Consider the following 25118-nt stretch of genomic DNA (forward strand, 5'->3'; position numbering starts at 1 on the left):
ATGCCAGGCTTCCTGCTACGTGGTCCTCTGGTGAGGCTGTGCCTGGATCTCACTTGTGTCCTGTCCCTTTTCAACACAGGTGGGTCTAGTCAAAGGTCAAGTGTCTTGGTCTATAAACTCTGTTTGAATATTCATTGTTCTTTAGAGAATTGTAGCATCCAGTGTTTCAGCCCAGAATCTTAAATGATCAAATTTACTACTGCCATTAATCAAAATGACAATAGCGAATCCCCTATTTCTGATTTTGTCCTTCGTCCCATTTATTCTGTTGCATTCAAGTCCCATTTATGCAACAGAATGCTCTTCCCCTCCACAGTGACCACCCTTGTCCAAGGCATCATCTTCCCTTTGCTGGAGCTTCCAAAACCAGCTCCCTGCTTCTCCTCTTCCTCTCGTCTCTCCATATTCCATTCTCTACTCACCAGCCTAAGGCATTCTCTCAGACATTTCATTAAGCCACTTCCCCAGTTCATCCTTCATTTTTTCCTCCTCCTCCCAAAAAGTATTCAATGACTTTCTACTTCTTCTCTTTGGGTAGCTTCCTCAGTCCTTACATGCTCTACATGATCCAGACTACTTCCCCCGCTCCAGTTCCTACAATCCCTTGTCTCCATCCTTTCTGCTCCATCATGTTGGCCTTCTTCCAGTCTGTAAAATAATACTCTTGCCCATCTCAGACCCTGGGCTCAGACTGTCATCTATACACTGACTAACCCTTGAGCCAGCTTTGTCTCTGCTCTAATATGCTCACCTTTCAGATCTCAGTGGAGCATCGTCTCCCAGGGATGGCTTTCAGATCACTGAGATTAGATCAGGCTCCCTGTTCCATGAGCTCCGAATGCCCTTCAGCATAACTAGCGTTGTCTGAAATGACATCCCTGGGTCTTCCTTTACTTCATGTCTGCCCTCCCTACTAGACCATAAATTCCGTAAGGATGGACTCTGTGTCTATCTGTTCCATCGTACTCTCCCAGTATCTAATACACACAATGTCTATTAAAATCTAGATGCTTAATGGCATGATGAACTATTAGCATTGCTATAGTTAATCCATAAATATTTAATAACTAAATTAGTGAATGAATGAGCCAAGTACATGTTGGATTTTAAGCAAGTCCACAATGCAATTTTCTCATCTTTAAAAGGCTTATTTTGGATTAAATTTTCTCTGATATTATGTCTGTGTTATAATTTCTCTGATGAAATCTTTTTGTTTGACTTTAGTGTCTTCCTTTAGAGGAGAAGCTGAGAAGGAAAATGTCATGACTTTCCTACCTACAAGAGGTAAATGAACAGGTGTTCCTTCCTAGGACAAATACAGCATGATGCTGCTCCTACAAGGAATCTAAAATCGTCAGACTTAAAAGAGCAGAGATAAGAAAGGTGGTTGCCAGAATCTGGGGTGAGGAGGGGAGATGGGAATAGGATGACTGGCCAGAGGTGGGATTTAGGCACATCACTTAACATTTCTGGACTTCAATTCCTCATCCTTCAAAGGGAGTGATGGATAAGATGACTTTTAAGAATGTTAGAAATTTCTGGGGCTGTGCTTCCACGATACCATTTTACTCATGAAAACTTTTATTCCAGCATCTGGAAATAAACAAGTTAAGAAGGAAAAAGATGGGACTTGGCTTGGTGCAACAGGTAACTAGACCAGTCCTAAAGCCTGACTCATGCTGTAACACAATGACCCATTTTCCAGTTTCTCTGTGCCTTGGTTTTTCCATCTATAAAATGGGCACAAAACACCTGTCCATTGGAATGTGACATGAAAAGTAATCATTGCAACAATAGTAGTAAATGATGCAGTATGATTAAGTGGCATCTAGTCCAAAACAGCTGACCTCTCAGGTCTCGGCTTTGCAGGGATGTCTCCTCCATCCCAGAGAACAGGTTGGGTTCTCTGATAGAGGTGTTCTAGCATCTTGATATTCCCTGTTTGACTCTTCTCACATGGGATGACATGTGAGTGTCTCTCCTCCCTCTAAACCACAGACAATAGGCTCTGCAGACATGGAGACAGGGTCCTTTCCCATTGACTTATTTATACCAAACACCTAGCATTCTGCTTGGTCCTAGATGAATGTTTATTGAAAGAATAAAGAATGAATGAATGCCTTTGGTATTTCAAGATTTCCTTTGACATTCTCTTCTTTGGCAGCATGAAATTTGCTGAGTGGGCAAGTGACTCCCTCTTCTGGAAGTAGGTTCTGACTCTTTATTACCAGGGCTTGGTTGAGCAAATTTAAGTGAGTTCTTCTGCTCTCTGAGCCTCAGTTTCCCATCCCAGTGAAGAGAAGGGGTGGACTAGATGCCCTGCATGGGAATCAGCTTGTCTATTGATTAAAATGTGCATTTCTAGAGCACGTCCTGGAGAAGGCAATGGCACCCCACTCCAGTACTCTTGCTTGGAAAATCCCATGGATGGAGGAGCCTGGAAGGCTGCAGTCCATGGGGTCGCTGAGGGTCGGACACGACTGAGTGACTTCACTTTCACTTTTCACTCTCATGCATTGGAGAAGGATATGGCAACCCACTCCAGTGTTCTTGCCTGGAGAATCCCAGGGACGGGGCATCCTGGTGGGCTGCCGTCTATGGGATCGCACAGAGTTGGACACGACTGAAGTGACTCAGCAGAGCATGTCCAGTTCAAGGAGACTAGAAGCCCAGGGGTGGGGGAGGGATTGCAGTGCATTCAGCAGTGCTGACCTTCACGACGTCAGAGGGCAGTTATAGTACAGAACTCTGAGGCCTCTCCAGCAGCGTGGGGTTGGGGTTGAAGGCTCCATTTTTCTCCTGAAGGCTTTTCTCTTCCCAGTGTCCAGCCTCAGAGAAGAAGAGAGGAGAGAAAAGGGGATCATTTTTCTTGACACTACAGGTGAGTACTCCCCCCTCACACACACCCCAGTGCTCCATGAGAGGCCTGGACCACTGAGATCACTTCTCCCACCATTGGACGGCCCCCCCATCCCCAACCCCCAATACCAGGGATTCCCTGGTGGCTCAGATGGTAAAGAATCCGCTTGCAATGCAGGAGACCCAGGTTAGATCCCTGGGTTGGGAAGATCCACTGGAGAAGGAAATGGCATCGTGCTTTAGTATGCTGGCCTGGAGAATTCCGTGGACAGAGGAGCCAGGTGGGCTACAATCCATGGGGTTGCAAAGAGTCAGACACGACTCTTAAGTGAACGACTAACACTTTCACTTTCACTTCTCAACCCCCACAGCAGGGCTGCAGTGTCTCTCCAATCCTCAGATCGCTTTAGCCACAATTATTTGAACATTAAGTAAGAGTTGAAAAAGACATTGTTTGAAAAACATAAAAAGCAGCATTGACCACTGTTTCTACCTTGTCACATCTCTCCACTTGGCTGCACGCTATCAATATGTGGGCAATTGGTGGATGGATGAATGGATGGATTTAGGTGCTGATGTCCGTGCTGTGTGTGCAGTACAAAGTCGCTTCAGTCATGTCCAACTTTTTGCGACCCTATGGACAGTAGCCCGCCAGGCTCCTCTGTCAGTGGGACTCTCCAAACAAGAATACTGGAGTGGGTTGCCTTTGCTTTCTCCAGGGGATCTTCCCATCCCAGGGATTGAACCTGGGTTTCTTAGTTTCCTGCATTGGCAGGTGAGGAGCAACCCCATGTCCAAGGGAGAAATATCAATAACCTCAGATATGCAGATGACACCACCCTTATGGCAGAAAGTGAAGAAGAACTAAAAAGCCTCTTGTTGAAAGTGAAAGGGGAGAGTGAAAAAGTTGGCTTAAAGCTCAACATTCAGAAAACTAAGATCATGGCATCTGGTCCCATCGCTTCATGGCAAATAGATGAGGAAACAGTGGGAACAGTGGCTGACTTTATTTTTTGGGGTCCAAAATCACTGCAGATGCTGATTGTAGCCATGAAATTAAAAGACGCTTACTCCTTGGAAGGAAAGTTATGACCAACCTAGATAGCATATTCAAAAGCAGAGACATTACTTTGCCAACAAAGGTCTGTCTAGTCAAGGCTATGGTTTTTCCAGTGGTCACGTATGGATGTGAGAGTTGGACTGTGAAGAAAACTGAGTGCTGAAGAATTGATGCTTTTGAACTGTTGGAGAAGACTCTTGAGAGTCCCTTGGACTGCAAGGAGATCCAACCAGTCCATTCTAAAGGAGATCAGTCCTGGGTGTTCATTGGAAGGACTGATGCTAAAACTAAAACTCAAATACTTTGGCCACCTGATGTGAAAGGCTGACTCATTGGAAAAGACCCTGATGCTGGGAGGGATTGGGGGCAAGAGGAGAAGGGGACGACAGAGGATGAGATGGCTGGATGGCATCTCCGACTCAATGGACATGAGTTTGAGCAAACTCTGGGAGTTGGTGATGGACAGGGAGGCCTGGCGTGCTGGAATTCATGGGGTCGCAAAGAGTTGGACACGACTGAGTGACTGAACTGACTGACTGCATTGGCAGGCAGATTCTTTACTAGTAGCGCCAGCTGAGAAGCCACTGATGTCTGGGAACTATTAAGTCTGAATCTCTGAGGATGTAATCCAAGCATCAGAATTCTAGAATTGAAAACAAAGTCTTTCTGGTGAGGCCAAATGTCAGCCAGGATCCAAGCCTCTCTGTAGGACAATGTCATTATTTGTATTATATAGGACATTGAGAACTGCAATTTCCTGGAGCTGATATATTATACACGAGCATCCACTGCCAATCTCTACTCTCTCCACATGCAGAGATGAACTATTCCCTAAAATAAGTGTTCCTTGTGTTTCACCCAAACTTCTCCTTTCTACTCTTGCTTGTCACGGGGTATGTCATTAGCTGTCACAGGAACTCCCTTTTATCTTCCAAATCCTTGTGCCCAACACAGAGTGTGAGTTCATGTCCAAACAGGAGGCGCATCTGCCTGAATGCTGGAAATGAGGAACTTTTTCTGTTGCCAAGAAAGGCCTGCTGGTGACATTATCTTTGAATCTCTTTCAGAACTGCCTGCAAGGTCAGTCGATCTGTCTGCACTTAACCTCACAGAGCTGGTGAATGGGATGCTGAATAGAGCTTTAAAAGGTAACCATTTTTTTTCTTTTTAAAGCACAATCCAGGTTCATTTTTGTTTTCTTCCTGCCTCACTTCTGGACTCTCCATGACCTGGGCAAGACCCATGCTGTTTCTGCGTATCTCAACTCCCTTGTGTTCTGAGTGGAGGATGTGCGTCCTACTTAACTCATGATGAGATTGAAAACATCCAAATGAAGTAGGAGGCCTGCCAGCATTTTGAGAGCAAGATGAGTTCCAAACACAGCACCTGTGTAGTCATCTCTAATCATAGCTATATTGTGAGAGAATTGCCAGTTTAAAGATAGATCAAGAAATGTAGTCAAGGAACATGTAGTTTTGCATTTTGGGGTTTGCTTTGATTTGATTTTCATTATGTTCAATGTTCATTATTTTATTTTTATTTGTTCATTGTGCTGTTAACCTCTATGATCAATTTAGTAATTTCTATTACTGTTCAATATTGTTGGTGGGCATTTGCTCTTTCTTTATCTTGGTATCTTTGGCAGATAGCAAGAACTTCTTCTCTTTGTTGAGTGTCACTTCCTACAGTTCATTTGCCTTCCACAAGTTTTCTGTGGCCATTTATAACAGTAAGTGCTGACGGCTCTTCTTTTATTTTTAATTTATTTTATTGAAGTATAGTTGATTTACTGTGTTGTGTTAATTTCTGCTACATAGCAAAATGATTCAGATATATATATATATATATATATATGTATATATACATTCTTTTTCACATTCTTTTCCATTATGGTTTATCACACGATATTGAATATAGTTCCCTGTGCTCTACAGTAAGACCTTGTTGTTTATCCATTCCATATTAATAGTTTACTTCTGCCAATCCCAAAGTCCCAATCCATCCTTCCCTTCTCCCCTCGCCAAGCTCTTCTTGGTGTTAAGAATGGTAAGTGATGGACAGGCAGGGCCAGGCTATTTGTCAGGGTTGCTGTGGACTTCGTTTCTCTTCACAGTTTCCAACCTGAAGACTGTGGATCCAGACAACTTCCCCACACGGTACTGCTACTGCTTAAACAACCAAACCAACGATTTGTCAGGTTGGTACAACTCATCATGAGGCTTGCAACTGATTTTGCTTGTTCCCTTTTATATAAGTAGAATTTCTTTTTCTCCTTTGACTAAAATAAGAAAATGCCATGATATCTATTATGCTTAAATACGTGCACGTTCATTGTCCCAGAGATTTCCTTTCTTGGTTTCCTACCAAGAAACAGTTTTGTTTGTGCAGAAGGGCAAGAACAAAATGTATCATTGTTTAAGAGCAAAATCTGAGAATGATCTAAACACCCATCATCAGGAAAATGGTTGAATAGTCTGCTGTATAATTAAATCTTGGAAAGCAGCCATAGACAGTACATAAATATGTGCATGTGACCAGATTTGGTCTGTGTATGGAAATATTTCCATGACATTTCCAATTAGAGAAAGGAACTTGCAAAATAAATAAATTGAGTAAAATAGCACCGATGAAAAAATATATGCCTATCTGAACACCGGGTGGGTGATTACCTCCAAAAAGAAGATTAGAGTCTGGGTTTGAAATAGAAGAGTGTTGATTAAGGGAACCTGGTATTGTCTGATTTTTTTTTTCAAAGGCAGTATATTCATGTATTTACAATGTTTTCTATGATGTTTTATAAACTTATTTAAACTAATCAGCAGGTCTTAAAAAACATTTTATTCCAATGAATATAAATATGAATTTCCTTTCATACAAATTCATAATATTCATTGAAAAAAAGTACCATAATTTATTTATCTTCTCCTGATGCAAACTTTTTTACAGTTCTCAACAATGTGTGATGAGTACCTGTGTACAATCACTTGGAGTATTTGTCCAATTATCCCTATACAATAAAGTCTTCAAAATAGAATTGTTGTCTGACAGAAAGGGGGTCTTGTGATGATTCACATCACTAAACAGTCCTCTAGAAATCTTGCATAAGTTTACAGTCTTATCAGTAATGTTTGAAAGTGTGTGCTTTTCCTCACCCTTGTCGACACTGAGTACTGAGACATTCATAGGTCATCACCAATTAGATAGACAAAAAGAAATTTCCCCCTACTTCCTATTATATATGAAAGTAGTCGATATCATTCATCTACATGTTGTTACTCAGATAATTCAAATTTTCACCGAAACAAAGAATGTCTTCGAGGCAGTGATAACTGATTCTCTTCCAAGCCTAGGACCCGACTGTAGGAGCAGCTCTAAAAGGAGAGTTGACAAATGTATTGAGTAAGAGATGTGTATGAGCAGTGGTAGAAATTTTCAGAAGAGCTGGCGCTTTAGCACAAGGCAGGCCTCAGCTCGAATTCAAGCCCTGCCACATACTCTAAGACCTTGGGAAATTTCCTCATCTCTCTGAAGCTTGCACAGAATTTGAACTCCATCCTTGGTGTCTGGGCTCCAAAGCCATGCTCATAGCTTCCATGTGATATTAATGTTGTTGTTGTTCAGTTGCCAAGTGTTGTCTGACTCTTCGTGACCCGATGGACTGCAGCATGCCAGGCTTCCCTGTCCCTCACCATCTCCCGGAATTTGCCCAAGTTCATGTCCATCGGTGATGCCATCCAACCATCTCATCCTCTATCACCCTCTTCTTCTTCTGCCTTCAGTCTTTGCCAGCATCAGGGTCTTTTCCAATGAGTCAGCTGTTTGCATCAGGTGGCCTAAGTATTGGAGCTTCAGCTTCAGCATCAGTCCTTCCAAAGAGTACTCAGGTCAATTTCCTTTAAGATTAACTGGTTTGAGCTCTTTGCTTTCCAAGGAACTCTCATTATATGATGCATGTGCTATTAATAGTGGACTGAAATTGTGGATTGCAGTTTCTTGGTCTGTTTATGAGTCTCTCTCCCCCACTAATCTCAGCTCCTGATGGGCAGAGATGGGGTTTTACACAGTCCTCCAGTGCCTCAGTGATGTCTGGCACATGGTAGACACTCAATGAATGTTAGATGAATGAATTAATAGCAATGGAGACTTTTGAGAAATAGAAAATAGATGGCATGAGAAATGAAGTACTTCCCCTCTTCAGTTTTTACGTTTACCAATGTGACTAGGGACAGACTGGTCTAAACAGACATCACGAAGGGTGCCTACCTTCTTCATGGTCACGTGTCCACACTGTAGGTGCACCACCGCAGCACCCTCCAGGAGACCAACCGTGAACCCATGCGGCGTGGTGATGACATGGCACCGAGACCCCAGCTCGGAGGGTAGCACCCGCCTCCCACTGGCCTCACATGATACATACATTTCACCATCGTCACATTTCCTTTTCATACCTCTCTGAGTTCCATATTTTCAATGCTCTGGGTTCTATATTTTCAAAGCTCGCCCCCAACCCCAGCTCATAGCCCTATTACTGAAAACAATCATTTATGCAAGGCATGATGGGAAACTATCCACGGAAGTGTCTTTCAAAATTCACTGTTTGGGGCTCCTAGAATAAATACTCCTTGTTGTAGAAGCCAAAACCTAGCTGAGTCCTGGAAAACGATAAATGGACAGCAGAGGAGGAGGCAGCTGTATGCGTAGGAAGTGTAATAGGAACTTTCATCGGTCAGTGGCTCCCGCCACGTTAAGACTTGTTCAGAATGCACTCAGAGAGAGATTTTATAGCTTGAAATGTGGTAAGATTGTCTCAGTCTCCTCCCATCAGACTTCTTAACATGGAGGGCAGCAGAAAAGCTTCCTTGGTCTATTTTGTGTACAGTTCTTGTCTCCTTTGGTAGTCTACCATTTATAATCCACCACTAGATTTGATACCATTTTGAAAATCTGAGGTTACTTAAATTTACATCCCATGTCTGCAGAACTGCTTCCTATCCAGTGAATTTGGTGTTCTAAATCAATGAGATGAAATCGTGAGGTATAAGGGAAACAAATCAGAAAAATTACTGATCTTTTCATTACTCAATACTCTGGTCTTGCACAGCTCTTTGGTACTGGCAGAGAAGGGTTTGGATGGTGGGGGGCAGGGAGGAAGGGGGGTGCGGTGCAGGCAGGGAGGGAAATGAGAGAAGAAAGGAGATTATAGTGGTAGATCCAGAAGTTTTCTGCCTGACTAAAATTAAGACTTAAAAAGAAACTGGTAAGTTTCTTTTTTTTTGGCAAAAAAAAAAAAAAAAAAAAAGAAACTGGTAATATTAAAAATGGTTGTTAGTATTCCTCAATACACTGAACTAAATCAAACTTGTTAAATTTACTTTGAAAAATCCACATACAATGTACTTTTCCTCTCATGTCTCTGAAACTTAAACTGAGCTTCAGAAATGCAACCTTGCTCAATCTGTCTTGCAGACTTCACCGCCCTCCTGGTGGACATCGTTGGAAATTCCAGCAGCCACCTCACAGAGATGTTTAAGTCAGCTTCCATCCTCTCAGGTCTGCTCGTCTTGAAAATGCTCGGCAAATATTGAGATGTGGCACTCAGCACGGAATACGAAGAAGCAGGGCTCCCAAATCAGGAGTTAGCCTTGTCTTCCTGTAACAACTGGAGCTAGAAATTTCCAACTTAACTTTCATTTCAACCAAAGACTTAACAGCTTCAGGCCCATTGCTAAGTCCTGCTGTGTCCTGGTCTGTTTTGCAGTGAGTCAAACGAATGAATCCGACTGCATCTTCATCTGCGTGATGACAGGAAAGTCAGGTGAACCACCAGCAGCCATTCTTTGACCAGCTCTCTGAGCTGAGAATTACACGCAAACTCTCTAACAGGTAAGCCCAAGATTTGACCCTGTTGCTGTGGTTTCTGCAGGACGGAATCTTTCTGACTTCTGGGAGCTGGTGGAAAAGTCCCCTGTTATCAATTACACATTTACCAGCAACATATCTGGTGTTCTGGGTGAGTGTAACCCTCCCAAACTCCTACAATAGTCTCCAGACCAAGGTCCCAGCTAGCAAGCTGAAGATTGAACGCTGCCCTCAGGTATTTTATTTAGCTGTGTTGTGTTAAAATCAGAGGATTTTGTCACTGAAATTTTTTTGGATTTCTAGATTTATTTTTGTCAAAAGACCTGGCAGCCCTGGGTCCTCCCTCTCACCCCTGGCAGCCAGCAAATGGAGTTGAACTGCCATCCTCCCTGTTAGGAGAGACCCTTTTCTCCTCTTTTCCATAGCCCTCACCTCTTCCTGTTGCCTCGCACTTCTTTTCTCATATAAACTACCTGACTTTTGTACGTATTTGAATTTGTGACCCTATTGTAAACACTGCCACTCCATAATACCCAGATGCCATCCAGATACCAGATACCATCCAATCCCAGATACCATCTTCTGCCCCTCCATACTCATACCTCCCCATCTTTCTGCATTTTCTCTGGCACCAGGTGGCCTTTTGGGTCACCTTAAAGCTTTCTCTTCTACACTTAGCTGTCATTTCTAGCCGAATAACGTTTCTGCAATGTGGCTGATCTTCCAAGACTATTTTATACTGCTGTGATGATCTTAGTTCAAGTTCTCATCATCTACCTTTACTATAGCAGCCTCTGAACCAATCTCCTTTGACTCAGTCTCTTATTTCTCTGAAATATCCATCCATTCCCAAAATAGTTATAATATAATTGGGTTATATCTTTCTACTGCTCAGAACTCCTAATTCAGCAGCAGAGGGTCCGAAATCCTTAGCAAGGAATATACATTTCTCTATCATCAAGCCCACACTCATCTACTCTCTTTACATAAATCTCTTGCTAAAACTCTATTGAAACCCCTGCCTCTTCTTGCAGATGGCATACATCTCCACACCTTTGGAATTTTGCTGTCATCCCAGAATGGAACTTCTCTACTTTTCCATATTTCAGAATCCAATTTGTCTGTCAATGACTAACTCAGCTACTGACTCTTCTTTCCAACAAAATCACCTAACCAAAATTAGTCTTCTGTCCTCTGTAATCTTACAACCCTCATTTGGACTCTCTGTTACTCCAGGTTGAATCACAGATGACTTTATCTGTGTGTCTCCTCAAGGAATCACACTTGAAGGCAGAGGCTGAGCCTCCTTCAGCTCCACGGTCTGCCTTCATCTCCACGGTCTGCCTTCATCTTGATGCCTCACAGTGTTCTTTGTGCACAGTAGGTTCTTCATCAGTGTTCCTTGGAGTGAAATGAAGTTTGCAGTAGATCTCCAATTCCACTTCACAAGGCTGCCTTGATTGGTATTTATTGTAGGTAGGGTGTGAGGGTGTGCTAAGTCACTGCAGCCGTGTCCAACTCTTTTATGACCCCATGTCCTCTAGCCCCCCGGACTCCTCTGTCCCTGGGATTCTCCAGGCAAGAATACTTGAGTGGATTGCCATGCCCTCCTCCAGGGGCTCTTCCTGAGCCAGGGATCAAACCCACATCTCATGTCTCCTGCATTGGCAGGCGGGTTCTTTACCATTAGTGCAACCTGGGAACCCCTTATTAAAGGGCATCTCTTAGTTATGGAAGTTATCAACTTGTGCTTGATAAAGAGATGCAATGGGCCATTGGCGGGTTCCTTTCAATTCTGAGGACAGATCTGAGGCTTAAGCCAATCTCACTTCTTCAGAGAGTCCTTCCATGACTTTCCACTCACTGTCTCAATTAGGTCTCTCCTTTTGTGCTCTTTCTGTAAATTTTCCAAGCAACAACTGCTTGGGAAGAGAGACTGTGTTGACCCAAGGTTGATGTGCTTGACGGCAGTCACCTGTCTGAGTGATGGTTTGATTGGCAGGTACTCAGCCCCATGTCCATTCATCTGGGAGCAAGGACCAGGCTTCTGGTGCATGTGGAGTGATGCTGAGCCCGGAAAGTAAGGCAAGAGAGAGGAAATAAGGTTGCAGGGCCACCTTCTGCAATTTCACTGGTTGTGCCCAACACATAGCTGCCTGCCAGACAGGCAACTAGGGGCTGAAACCCCACCTGTCTGCAGGCCAGCCTTCGTCTACCCAGAGGATGGGACCTTATGGGCTACTGGGAGCCTGTCCTGTTCTGACATGGGCCCCCATTCCCTAAGCCACCCTTCCACCGAGGTAGGCTTAGTGAACACTTGAGTCTCTTCCTCCTCTTCATGGAGCATCCAAGGACACTGGGGGGGTTCTTCCTCTGAATGAAGCCTTCCTTCTGTCTTTGTAGGGGGCTTCTTGAGTGGCTCAGTGAGTAAAGAATCCACCTGCCAATGCAGGAGATGTAGGTTCGATCCCTGGGTCGGGAAGATCCCCTGGAGGAGGGCATGACAATCTACTCCAGTATTCTTGCCTGGAAAATTCCATGGACAAAGGAGCCTGGGGAACTACAGTCCATGGGGTCACAAAGAGTCGGACATGACTGAACTGGCATGCACGCACATGCTGTCTTTGTGGGAGCCTATCTTTCAAGTGGTTTCTGCTTGAGAACCCCTAATTCCCAGATTTCACCCCTGGCCCCTAGTCATACCCCCAGGGCACCTGAGCAAACCTAAGCACTTTTCCAGGGACCAGCGTCAGAGCCACAGAGGAGCAAAGGGCTGCCAGGTGGGCGAGGACTCTGACGGGAGTCAGGTTCTGTTCAGGAAACACGTCAAGTGTCTGATGCTTTTGGGTCTGACAGCTTTGCATTTTGTGCACAGGGCTTTTTCCTGCAGTGTTTTCAGAGCTTGATATTTCAGCTTAGTTTCAGCTCACTGAAGGAGAAACCCTCTTCTTGGTGATGTCAGGTACAGTTCCGAGTGATTTTGAACCTCTGTATTGTGTATATTTGCCGTCCAATGATCTTCCAGTGGTTCAACAGTTCTTTGTGTCCAAAATATCAGCATAGTAAAGCTGCTCTTGACTGTCTCCTTAAATGTGCAGCTACCACGGCGTCGGCCCTGACTTCACAGCTCACACTCACAAGCCAGCAAACACTACCGAGGACGAGCCCCCCACGTGGAGCCCAGAGGGCTGGAGTGTCTGCTCTGAGGACCTCTTCCGGGACAGACACAATGCATCCTTCAGAGGCAGAGCAGACCTTGAAGACAAACGTGCTTCCTGAGCATCACAGCAGAGCCACAACCAAGGCCACGGCCAGAGCCACAGCTACCCAGGACATGGCCTCTCCCACCCTCCCAGCCTCCGGTAAGATTTCTCACCCTTTCCTCTCCTGTCTTGTTTGCCCGCCCACCCCAGTTCCCTCTGGGCTCAGATAAATAAGTGAAATCCTTCCTTTATCTCTTCTCCACTAACCCCTTTCTTTAGCATCCCTTAAATAAGAGATGTGAACCAGTCTGGGTCTAATACTTATAAGCAAAGGTGACAAATATCACTGGCATAATGTCTTTCTAATGTTTATTTTTATAACTTTTAAAATTTTGAAGTAGTTCAACATTCACAGTTGCAAAAATAGTACAGAAGTTTCCTGGTGCACTTCATGCAAGCATCCTCCAATAGTAATATCTTACATAATTGTATTATATTGTAACATCAGGTATTTTTATTTCAGCAAAGCGGTTGGGAATATCTCCTGAAATTCACACACTAATGATATGAAATTAACTCAATATTTTCTGGCAGGTAGGGTTAGGCTGGATAATGATGCCAAGAATACGTTAATGACTTGATGTCAGTGTAGAAAGCTGCTGCCAATGACCTGCTGAGAAGTTCTTCCTTTCCCATCATGTTTGTGGACACTGATCAATGGTATTACCACTAGAAATGTAAAAGGCACTCTAATCTTATTTGGAATAACATACGACTGAGATAACTCTTTCATTAAAAGACAGTTATGTCTCAATGAGCTCCAGCACTGGACCAGAGTCACCAGAATTCATTCATTCATTTACTTGTCAATGCATGTGTTTAATATCAGACCCCAGGCTAGCTGTTAAAAAAAAACCCATGGCTCTATCAATGTTCTCTTTCCTTCCTGAGCTCTCAGACCTGGGAGAAAGGCATAGGCTAGCAGACTGATTAGTTGTTATTCAGCCTACAAAGAGCTATTATTCTAGAGAACCCAGAGAGAGGCTCCCCTGAGAAGGATGAGAATTGATAAAAGTCAGGCAGGCAGGGAAACAAAAATGAGGAAAAGGAATCAGCTTCACTAACTAGAAAAGTTTGTAGTAATACATCTGCACCTAGACAGTTATACAAAATAAGAAAACTTTCTGGTATAACATGAAAAAAGATGTGATTTCTGGTATAACATGAAAAAGACGTGATTGCAGGTGGCCAGGGAAATCATAAAATACCTAGCTATCACCCTAACAGGGAAAGTGTTAGTTTTATGTAAGAAAAACTACCTAAAACTTTAACAAGAGTAATATAAGCATGTTTAAATAAAGTGATATATCATGTTCTGGATGAGAAATCTGAATATTTTTAAAATGCCAATTGTTTCCAACTTAACTTATAGAGTTAAGATACTCCCAGGAGTTTAGTTTTGTAAAAACTTGAAAAAAAAAACTTTTTTGATTCCTACCATGGGAATAAGCAAGTGAAAACCATCTGACGAGTTTTGTTTAAAAGATCAACAAGAGAAGGCTTGTCTTAATAACCATCCTGTGATATTGTCAGGCTGGCATCATCATCACCATCACCTCCATTTTAATGGTAAAGCTAAAAAGAGTTTGGTAACTTGCCCCAAAGTTCGCAGCACAGAGGAGTTGGGGACAGAATGTACATCTCCAGGTCTCCTCACCTTAAACCTTGTAACCTTTCCACTATGCCACATGATTAGAAATGTATTGATTGCTTAAATTTCACAGAGTCCACCATCCCCCAAACACACACTCTAGCTGATTGTTTAGTGACCTAGAAATTTGGAGAATTTTTTTCTTGATTGGTAGTTAGGAAAACGAAGTTTAGTTTGGTCCCCTTATTCCAGTTCAGGACAGAGCTGGAGTCCCTGGATAATCTATATTATGCGTGCACATTGCATATACCCTTTGATTATATGTCAATGTCTTGTCAATTTTACATCTGAATCAAGGCAGTCAACATGTACATGCCCTGTTACCGTGCAGCTACTAGGAAGGTGGCCAGAACTCCATGGGTGACGGGCCACGGACAGGCAAAGGCTTCCACTCTACCTGCGCCCTGGGCTCAGGTCACCAGCGAGAAAGCTCCTGCAGGGCCTCCCTGGGAGACCCTTGCCTCCTTGCCTACGTCTCCTAAGCCCGAGGAGACTATGAACACAAGGAGCCTTTCCCGGCCTCCCGCCGGGACAGCAGCCGCAGTTGGCAGCCCGATGCAGACCAGCCCGACCTCAGGTAAGAGAGATTGCTCACTCCTGCCTCCGCTGTTGTTGTTGTTTAGTTGCTGAGTCATGTCCGACTCTTTTGTGACCCCGTAGACCGTAGCCCGCTAGTCTCTGTCAGACTCCTCTGTCCACCTGTCCATAGGATTTCCCAGGCAAGAATACTGGAGTGGGTTGCCATTTCTTTCTCCAGGGGATCTTCTCTACCCAGGGATCAAACCTGTGTCTCCTTCACTGGCAGGTAGGTTATTTACCACTGAGCCACCAGGGAAGCCCCCTACCTCTATTAATTACATATAAATATAATGATATGCACATTAAAATATAATCACAATATGAGGATGGCCTGAAACTTTGTTGTCTGATTCCAATTATGTGTTTGTTTATGTATTTACGTGTGTATGCATGTGTGTGTAATAAATACACACAGAAAATTAAAAATAGACCAAAATAAGACTGAAAAGAAATTCACAACACGTTAACCATGACTGTATCTGGGAAGCAGAGAGGATTTTGATTTTTCATCACTGCAGTGTCATGAATTTTCCATATTTTCTACTCCTGTAACCAGACAAAAGTGGTTTCTGTGCTTTCTAAAATTCTGTTTATTTGTTTTTGGCTGTACTGGATACTTGTTGCGGCTCGGGCTTCTTTCCAGTTGCATGCGGTACTTAGGCTCACTGCAGTGGCTTCTCTTGTGGAGCAAGGGCACGCGTGTGCTCGGGCCTCAGTAGCTGCAGCTCCTGGGCTCCAGAGCTCGGGCTCAGTAGTTTTGGCTCACGGGCTTGGTTGCTCTTGGCATGTGGGATCTTCCAGGATCAGGGATTGAATTCATATCTCCTGCATTTGCAGGCAGGTTCTTAACCCCTGAGACACCGGCGAAGCCTGGTTTGTGAGTTTTTAAAATGACTTCTTCTGATCCCTGTAGCCAGATGCCCTTGTTATAGGCAACTGTGTTCAGTGGATTGTAGCATTCTTCACTGCTGTGCTATTTCTAACTGACTTTTGCATCCTCAGCATCCTACCAGACACCTGGCTTGACAGGCAGCAGGGGATGAACAGGGCAGGACTGGTGTCAGGGCACCATTTCTGCTCAGGCATCCTTAGAAGACAGCCAAGCTCACCTCTCTCTCTTCTCATCCCAGGTCCATCCACCCCTGGCACACAGACTCCAAATCCTACCAAGGCTCCAGCCCCCAAATATCCACAGGCAGGTAAGAATGTGGCCTTGCAAAGGGCAATGCTATACCCCAGGTGGGAAGCGTAGTTTAAGGGCAGTGGCATGAGGCGATGGGGGTGTCTGCAGGCAGACCAGGCTTGCTATTGTACTTTACTGGTTCTAGAAGGAAAACAGGCAGGAGAACTAAGTCTTGCTGTGCTGTTAAATGACCCTGTAATCTTCATAAATCACTTCCTCTTTCTTGACTACAATTTCTCTATAGATTTGAGAGTTCCTTAAGATGCCGTGATTCTCTGGTTGTATGTATAACCCAAGACCATTTCATTTTGACCTTTGTGAGGCCATTGTCACCTATGCAGGTGACCTCCCTGCCGTGTGGACCTTTATACCTGGTGAAGAGTCAGCCTTGATCCCAGGAACCCACCAGTTTTCAAGTATGTACCAGCGCCCTGTCACTCCTATAGCTTTTGTTTGTTTTGGGTGAAGTTGTGTACTATAATAAAAAGAGGTTTGTTTGATAAATTTAGATTCAGACTGCTGGGATTAAATCCTAGCTCTGCTATTTACTGGTGAGGTACCCTCCTGCACTCAATTTCCAGAATTCAGTTTTCTCTGCTGTAAAGCGAGAATGGTAATAATTATTGTGGGCACTAAAAATGTCTTTCCTCTGCAGGGTTTTGTATTGAGTAAGATAATGTGTACGGAAGTGATTTGGAACCGGACAGCACCATATAACTTAATTCAAACAATTTTTATTGAATGAACGCCCATTGAGAAAGTGCTGTACGCTTTGCAAATGGAAGCCATTCTTACAATGAGCATGACGTTAGCAGAAAGAGAGGAAGGAGGAAAGGATGACTCCAAAATTCAACCCCTGGGGCTTCCCTGACAGTCCACTGGTTAAGACTATGCTTTTCCAAAGCAGGGGTGCAGAGGGCATGGGTTCGATCCCTGGTCGGAGAACTAAGATCCCACGTGCTGCATGGTGCTGCCCCCTGCCCAAATAAGTTATATTACTAGGATCATACAATATGTAACCTTTAATGCAATTATACCTCACTTAAAAAGAAAGAAAGAACTGGGATAACTTTAACAATAAAAAGAAAAAAGAGGGAATTCCCTGGTGGTCCAGTGGCTAAGACTCCTTGCTCCCAATGCAGGGAGTTTGAGTTTGATCCTTGATCAGGGAACTAGATTCCACATGCTGAGACTAAGACCTGGTGCAGCCAAATAAATAAACAATTTGTTTTAAAAGACTGTTACAGTTACTTAAAGAAATTGACAATCATTGTTATCAAATAAAATAACCCAAGGATTTTCATCTGAAAAAAATTAAATAAAATGACCCTTAGAAGCTCTTTTACAGCCCATGCAAACTAGAAAAACTTATATTGGTGTCATCAAGCCCTATTATCATTTTTTATTTTTAATGTTTTAATCTTATTTTTATATCTTTTGAAACATGTTTTTTTTTTAATGTACGCAATACATGCAGATAGAATAAAATTTTTTAAATTTTTAATTGAAGTATAGTTGGCTTGCAATGTCACATTAATCAGTGCTGTAAGGCCAAGTGGTTCAGTTACATACAAATATGCAATATATATATTTTGTAATATTCCTTTCCATTATGGTTATCATAAGATATCAAATATAGTTCTCTGTGCTATAAAGTAGGTCCTTATTGTTTATCCATTTTATATATAAAAACTTATATCTGTCAAGCCCTAAAAAAAAGAAATATTCGACTCCCAGCTGTTGAGTGTCATTAACTTCCATTCTGTTTGAAAGGCCATCCCTGTATGCACACTTCTTTTGTTTTTTTTTTTAACTTTTTATTTTGTATTGGAGTGTAGCAGATTAACAATATTGTCACAGTTTCAGGTGAACCGTGAAGGGACTCAGCCATAAGTATGCATGTATCCATCGTCCCCCAAACTCCCCTCCCACCCAGGCTGCCACGCAACACTGAGCAGAGTCTTCTGTGCTCTACAGTAGGCCCTTGTTGGTGTGTACTTCATTCTTACGGAATTCAAGAGAAAACCCTGTTCTGGGATTGCATGTGGGTTTTCATGACTCCTGACAGAGGTTCAGAACTTGGGGTTTCTGTGGTCTGCGCTGCATTTTCCCAACTTTTGAAGGTCCAGCGCTCTCCTTTGTTTCTGTGGAGCCAGTTGGCAGAAGACAGAACTGGATACAAAGTGAGTCTTTCAAAGGCTGAGTTCTCAGGTCCCTCCCGCTCCTGGATGCCTTTCAAGACTAGTTTCCTGAATGTTCCCGGACCATCCAGTCATATGTCAACACGGCATTATTAAATTGCTGGACCCTGCATGTCTCCTTTTTCATATCACCTAAGATCTGCCTTGGCCCTGCTCTAAACCTGCAGTGAATGGTGAATGGGCCTTTCAGACAAAGATTTGATTATGCTACCATAGGAACTTACAAGCCTTTTTTCTCCAGGTTCTAAAGAAAGGCATGAGAGGTGCGGATGGGGGCAGTGGTCGGACTGAATTTTAGAAAATGTGTTGGCTGTATCTCTCTGGATCTATCCCTGGAGAAGGAAATGGCACCCCACCCCAGTATCCTTGCCTGGAGAATTCCACGGACAGAGGAACTTGGCAGACTACAGTCCATGGGGTCACAAAGAGTTGGACCTGTCTTAGTGACTGAACAATAACAGTCTGGATCTATATCTGTATCTGTTGTTCTTTAGTCACTAAGTCGTGTCCGACTCTTTTGTGACCCCATGGACTGTAGCCCACCAGTCTCCTCTGTCCATGGGATTTTCAGGCAAGGATACTGGAGTGGGTTGCCATTTACTTCTCTAAGGGATCTTTCCAAACCAGGGATTGAGCCCTCGTCTCCTGAATTGGCAGGTGGCATCTTTACCACTGAGCCACCTGGAAAGCCCATCTCTACCCATATTATCTATCTCTATATAGCTCTAGCTATCCATCATCCCACCCATCTAATGAGGAATGTAAAGTTTCTCTAGGAATTTTCAGGAAGAGCATCTCTGATTTCCTCCAGGAATCGGTCCCTCACCTTTCTTCCTCTCTAGGATCTCTCACAGCAGCTTTGATAGTCACGGTGAAGCAAGGCCACATTTACCTGTTGGTCCAGAGCTACCTGAGACCAGGGGCGAGACAATATTCACCCAGCACAGACCCTAACAAAGGGAAGAGAAGTGAAGTGAAAGTCGCTCAGTCGTGTCCAACTCTTTGCGACCCCATGGACTGTAGTCCATGGAATTCTCCAGGCCAGAATACTGGAGTGGGTAGCCTTTCTCTTCTCCAGGGGATCTTCCCAATCCAGGGATCAAACCCAGGTCTCCCGCATTGCAGGCAGATTCTTTACCAGCTGAGCCACAATGGAAGCCCAAGAATACTGGAGTGGGTAGCCTATCCCTTCTCCAGGGGATCTTCCCAACTCAGGAATCCAACCGGGATCTCCTGAATTGCAGGGAAGATGCATGCTAAATGCTTGTTGATGTGACTGGTCTGGGATTGCATCTTCCAGGGTGTCCTGAGCCGCTCTCTAAGGAGGGGGCTATGACCGCTGCTCCCCTCGCGCTGACAGTGCAGAAGCTCAACCCTTGTCTGATGGAGCTGTGCCGCTTCTTCCAGCAATGCCTCTGCACGAGCCAGAAGAGAGAGCCCAGGATGGAGGCCGGGAGGTATTCTTTGCATCCAGTACTTACAGGCTTCTAACTCTGCTCGGCTCCTCTGCAGGCTACTAGGCGGCCAGGCGTTAAATAACTAACACACAGGGGACAGCGGTACCTTGAGGAATGCACTCCCCAGTAGGTCTTCTGCTGTAATGTCACCTCCTTGAGAGCCAGAATGGAACCCCATTCATTTCTGGGTCCCCAGAGCCAAGGCGGGTGGCCATGCCACAGTGCAGTCAAGTGTTGTCAAGTTGACTTGCTGCACCTGCTGTTACAAATCTGCTGGAATTGTGTTACATTGTGTTACATCTGCTGGAATAATTACAGAGGACTTTGAGTGGCCCTGAGCCCCAGTGCCCTCAGTTCAGTTCTGTTCAGTTGCTCACTCGTGTCTGACTCTTTACAGCCCCATGAATGCAGCACACCAGGCCTCCCTGTCCATCACTAACTCTTGGAGTTTACCCAAACTCATGTCCATCCAGTTGGTGATGCCATACAACCATTTCATCCTCTGTTGTCCCCTTCTCCTCCTGCCCTCAACCTTTCCCAGCATCAGGGTCTTTTCAAATGAGTCAGCCCTTCACATCAGGTGGCCAAAGTATTGGAGTTTCAGCTTCAACATCAGTCTTTTCAATGAATATTTGGAACTGATTTCCTTTAGGATGGACTAGTTGGATCTCCTTGCAGTCCAAGGGACTCTCAAGAGTCTTCTCCAACACCACAGTTCAAAAGCATCAATTCTTCGGCGCTCAGCTTTCTTTATAGTCCAACTCTCACATCCATACATGACCACTGGAAAAACCATAGCCTTGCCTAGATGGACCTTTGTTGACAAAGTAATGTCTCTGCTTTTTAATATGCTATCTAGATTGGTCATAGCTTTTCTCCCAAGGAGTAAACGTCTTTTAATTTCAGGGCTGCAATCACCATCTGTAGTGATTTTGGAGCCCAAGAAAATACAGTCAGCCACTGATTCCACTGTTTCCCCATCTATTTGCCATGAAGTGATGGGACCAGATGCCATGATCTTAGTTTTCTGAATGTTGAGCTTTAAGCCAATGCCTTCAGCCTGGTATGATTTATTAGAAGAGAATAATCAGAGCATTTTGTCTATTGTTTAGTCACTAAGTCATGTCTGGCTCTTTTGTCCTGGCTTTTCTGTCCATGGAATTTCCCAGGGATTTTCCTTTTCCAGGTAAATTGAAGGCGATAGAACCTGGGAAATCTTTATTGCCAAGCTCTACATGAGCAATTGCTGCTCCCCAGAAGCTTCCCAGATGGCACTAGTGGTAAAGACGTCCCCGTCCCAGTTCAGGAGACATAAGAGATGCAAGTTCAATCCCTGGATCGGGAAGATCCCCTGGAGGAGGGCATGACAACCCACTCCAGTATTCTTGCCTGGAGAATCCCATGGACAGAGAAGCCTGGTGGGCTACAGTCCACGGGGATGCAAAGAGTCAGACACAACTGAGGCGACTTAGCACAGCACAGAAAATACTAGAATCACAGAATGATAGAAATCGAAGCAACTGGAGAATGTTTAGCCCAGCCTCCTTGTATATCAGGTGAAGGATTGACAGGGAAGTAGATTCCCAGAGTCCGACATCCAGCCAGTGATACAATTTGCACAGAAAACTCTTCTTCCTAATGATATGTGTGACCTTTTCACTGAAGCCCTTTGAAACAATTTCTGTAGTCACCAGCCAAGAGCAGGATGTTGTCTTGCTAGGTATTGGCTGCATGGTTAACTCTAACAGCCCTGTACTCTGACCACCTCACACAAAAATAGATGATATTCATCACTGATGGTACCATTACCATCACTAATGGTAATTCTGGCACCGTTGGGGATCTTTGCAAACAGTGTCTCCTGTCTTCCGCAAGATACCCTAAGAGTTTAGATTCTATTATTGTCTTTTGTTTATGTATGAAAAAACTAAGGCTCAAAGAATTAAGTAATCAGCCTGAAGTCACATGTCCTGGCAAGTCCTGATGGTAGAAGAATAAGTCTTTCTGACTCTAAAGTCTGAACTTTTTCCTGTGAAGACTCATTCTCTACCTTTCCTCCCACAGCCTATAAAGATGGAGAGAGAGAATTTTTTGTTGTGAATAATTAGCCATTATGACTTTCTTTTTTAGATGGTTCTCTTCTAATAGCCACAAAGGGTAATAATTACTCTCGACTGTGATTTCGATCTTTAGGTATTGTCTTGACTACTATTCCTGGTTTCTGAAGAATGCAACATACATCTGTCAGAGGGTGAAAAGGGTGTTCCATTCACACAGTAAGTACACAGCCAGACTATTTTACGAAAAAGGTCTAGAACTCTGCCTTAGCACAGGATCAGTAGGAGGAGGTGTAACTCATTTAGCGATCATGAATCCTAGACAAAAAGTCTAGGGTATTTCTGAGTTCCCTTCGCCTAACAGTTTGAAAAAAAAAAAGCAGGAGTCAGCCCAGCAAAGCATTGTGTCTTTCTGTGTGCTCTTGGGCAAGCTTCTTCCCCTCTCTGAGTCTCCTTGTAAGCTCTAAAGACAAAGACAAATGAAACAGGAGAGAATCGCCATGTAAGCTCTCAAATGCCTGACCAGAGCCAAGTGTGTACACATGATTCAAGAAAAAGACGCAGCCTGACCTGCTACAAGCGGGGTGTAGGGCACCTCCATCCTTGTCCTCAGGCATCCTCAGAGGCCAGACGTCTTCATTTTAATTTTCACTCCTGCTGACAAAAGTGGCTGATGTAGTTTGTTCCCCAAAGCAACAGTGTGGCCATTTTATTGTTCCATCTTTCTGAACTGTCTGGTCAAGGGAATCTGGCTTCTTAAAAATCACGGAACCAAGTTGAACTCTGAAAACCCCCTGCTAAATGTAATTCAAATATAAGCCGAGTGGCCATATGGCCGTACATTATATTACAACAGTCAAGCAAAATACAATGCAGTCCTCCTGTCCTCCCTTGTGGCTTTTATTTAACTAATTAATTAATTATATTTGGCTGTGCTGGGTCCTCATTGCTGTGCAGGCTTTTCCCTAGCTGCAGGGAGCAGAGCTACTCTCTAGCTGCAGTGCGCAGGCTTCTCATTGCAGTGGCTTCTCTTGTGGATCTCAGGCTTTAGGGCACCTGGGCTTCCATAGTTGCGGTTCCCGGGCTCTAGGAACACAGGCTCAATAGTTGTTGCACACGGGCTTAGTTGCTCCGTGGCACGTGGAATCCTCCCGGACTAGGGATCGAACCCATGTCTCCTGCTTTGCCAGGCAGATTCTTTATCTCTGAGCCAGCAGGGAAGCCTGGAAAGTGGAGTCTTGATCACTGGACTGCCAGTCCTTGCGTGAGCTCCTTCATTCTCTGACATTGACTCTGAGTGACACCCTGTCCAGCGCACTGCCACATACTGGCCCTCTAGGAATAGTCTGAGCCAGAATTTATTTCTCTATAGCATTCCCTTCTCCCTCTCTCTTTTTTTTCTTCCAGCCTTAAAACAAAAATGCCTTGAGAACATCTGCAAGTCTGTTTGAGGTTTTGAAAAAACAACAGGGTCTCACAATACCCTGGGTGACCTCTGTTCACCCTGGGCCCTGGCCCAGGCTGGCAGCATTTGCAGAATTCACCCAGGCTCCAGCTCCAGATCATCAATTAATTGAACACGGGTCTCTTTGGAAGCAGCATCTCTCTCCTGTGTAAGGTATTGAACGTAGAAGAGCACGTGTTAGAGCTCTCATAGTCAGGGAAGTGATGCCAGCCTCCTTGCCTGCCCTAGTAGCAGCGCTCAAGGAGCTCGTGGAAGTCATGGAAGCCTAGTAGCTGTGCTCAAGGAGCTCCCATGATGACTGAGACTGAAGAGATGGTGTGCAGAGTGTGAGGCTAGCATGAGCTAACCAGCCCAGGCACTGAGGCTCTCAGTACCCAAAGGGACTTAAACCTGGGACTTCAGGAAGACAACACAAGCATAGATGAAGAAGAATGAACCCATCCTCTGGAGAGAGTCACATATGATTTCTCTGTGCAGTTTATCCAAACAGCTAATCTACAACTAATCGGACTTGCTGTACTATGAATCCAGTTAATCCTCCAAGCCCCCTAAGTAGGAGGTGATGAGAACCTTCCCTCAGGAGGAGATGAAAGAGTTGTTTTGTGGATGTCTTGTCTTGATTTATCTTCTGTGCATCCCCAAGGCTACTCTCAGACTGGATGATGCACTAATGGGACTCATAGAAGTCAGAAAAGCTGGTATAGTCACCTTTCTCATTGATGACAGCAAAAAGAGATTAAGGTCAGCTAAGGGAAAAGGCACAGAGGGCAGAGCCCAGACACAAGCTTCCAGCTGTCCTCTCCAAGTGGAGTCACATAGACCGCACGGAACTCTTCCAGCAATGATATATGGGATCATTCATGGAATCTTGTCAACCAGAAAACTCATCCCAGCCATGGAGTCCAGGGTTTTTACTGGGGTAACTGTCATGTGGGAACATGAAGAGCCCATGTTACTCAGGCTCCAGCTCCTCCATGCATCAGGCTAACACTGTCTGACCCAAGGCCCCTGCTATAAATCACCCTGTTAGCTTAGACTACCTGGCATGATCTAAAGTCCCAGGTATAAAAAAATACTCTTTTTAAAATCTTTTTAGTTTTGTATTTGGGATATAGCCAATTGACAACATTGAGATAGTTTCAGGTGGACAGCAAAGGGACTCAGCCATGCATACACATGTATCCACTCTCCCCCAAACTTCCCTTCCATCCACGCTGCCACATAACATAGAGCAGAGTTCCCTGTGCTACACAATGGGTCCTTGTTGGTCATCCATTTTATATATAGCAGTGTGTACATGTTGATTCCAAACTCCCTAAGTATCCATTCCCCCCATCTCCCTCCCCTGGTAACCATGAATTTTTTTCTCTAAGTCTGTGAGTCCATTTGGAATATTACTCAGCCATTAAAAAGAAAGAGATAATGTTATTTGCAGCAACATGGATGGACCTAGAGATTCATATGGAGTGAAGTAAGTCAGACAG

General features: G+C 44.2%; 1 protein-coding gene across 1 annotated transcript; it reads left to right on the forward strand.

Moving 5' to 3' along the window:
- HHLA1 (HHLA1 neighbor of OC90) lies at positions 1 to 23620 on the forward strand. The gene is made up of 16 exons (XM_055546889.1): positions 1 to 79; positions 1225 to 1284; positions 2822 to 2881; positions 4987 to 5067; positions 5565 to 5648; positions 6033 to 6116; positions 9386 to 9469; positions 9678 to 9734; positions 9843 to 9935; positions 12877 to 13140; positions 15024 to 15269; positions 16402 to 16470; positions 16796 to 16870; positions 19956 to 20112; positions 22306 to 22388; positions 23577 to 23620. Exons 1-16 carry the CDS (start codon positions 1 to 3, stop codon positions 23618 to 23620), a joined length of 1620 nt encoding a protein of 539 aa, XP_055402864.1.
- Positions 23621 to 25118: the final 1498 nt, after the last annotated feature.

This window comes from Bubalus kerabau, chromosome 14 (assembly GCF_029407905.1).
Source record: "Bubalus kerabau isolate K-KA32 ecotype Philippines breed swamp buffalo chromosome 14, PCC_UOA_SB_1v2, whole genome shotgun sequence".
NCBI classification, from domain to species: Eukaryota; Metazoa; Chordata; class Mammalia; order Artiodactyla; family Bovidae; genus Bubalus; species Bubalus kerabau.

Coding starts and splice junctions, on each gene's coding strand:
- HHLA1 (XM_055546889.1), top strand. CDS start 1: ATGCCAGGCTTCCTGCTACGTGGTCCTCTGGTGAGGCTGTGCCTGGAT. Junction 9,735..9,842: donor CGTGATGACAGGAAAGTCAG/GTGAACCACCAG, acceptor TGGTTTCTGCAG/GACGGAATCTTTCTGACTTC. Junction 9,936..12,876: donor ATCTGGTGTTCTGGGTGAGT/GTAACCCTCCCA, acceptor TTAAATGTGCAG/CTACCACGGCGTCGGCCCTG.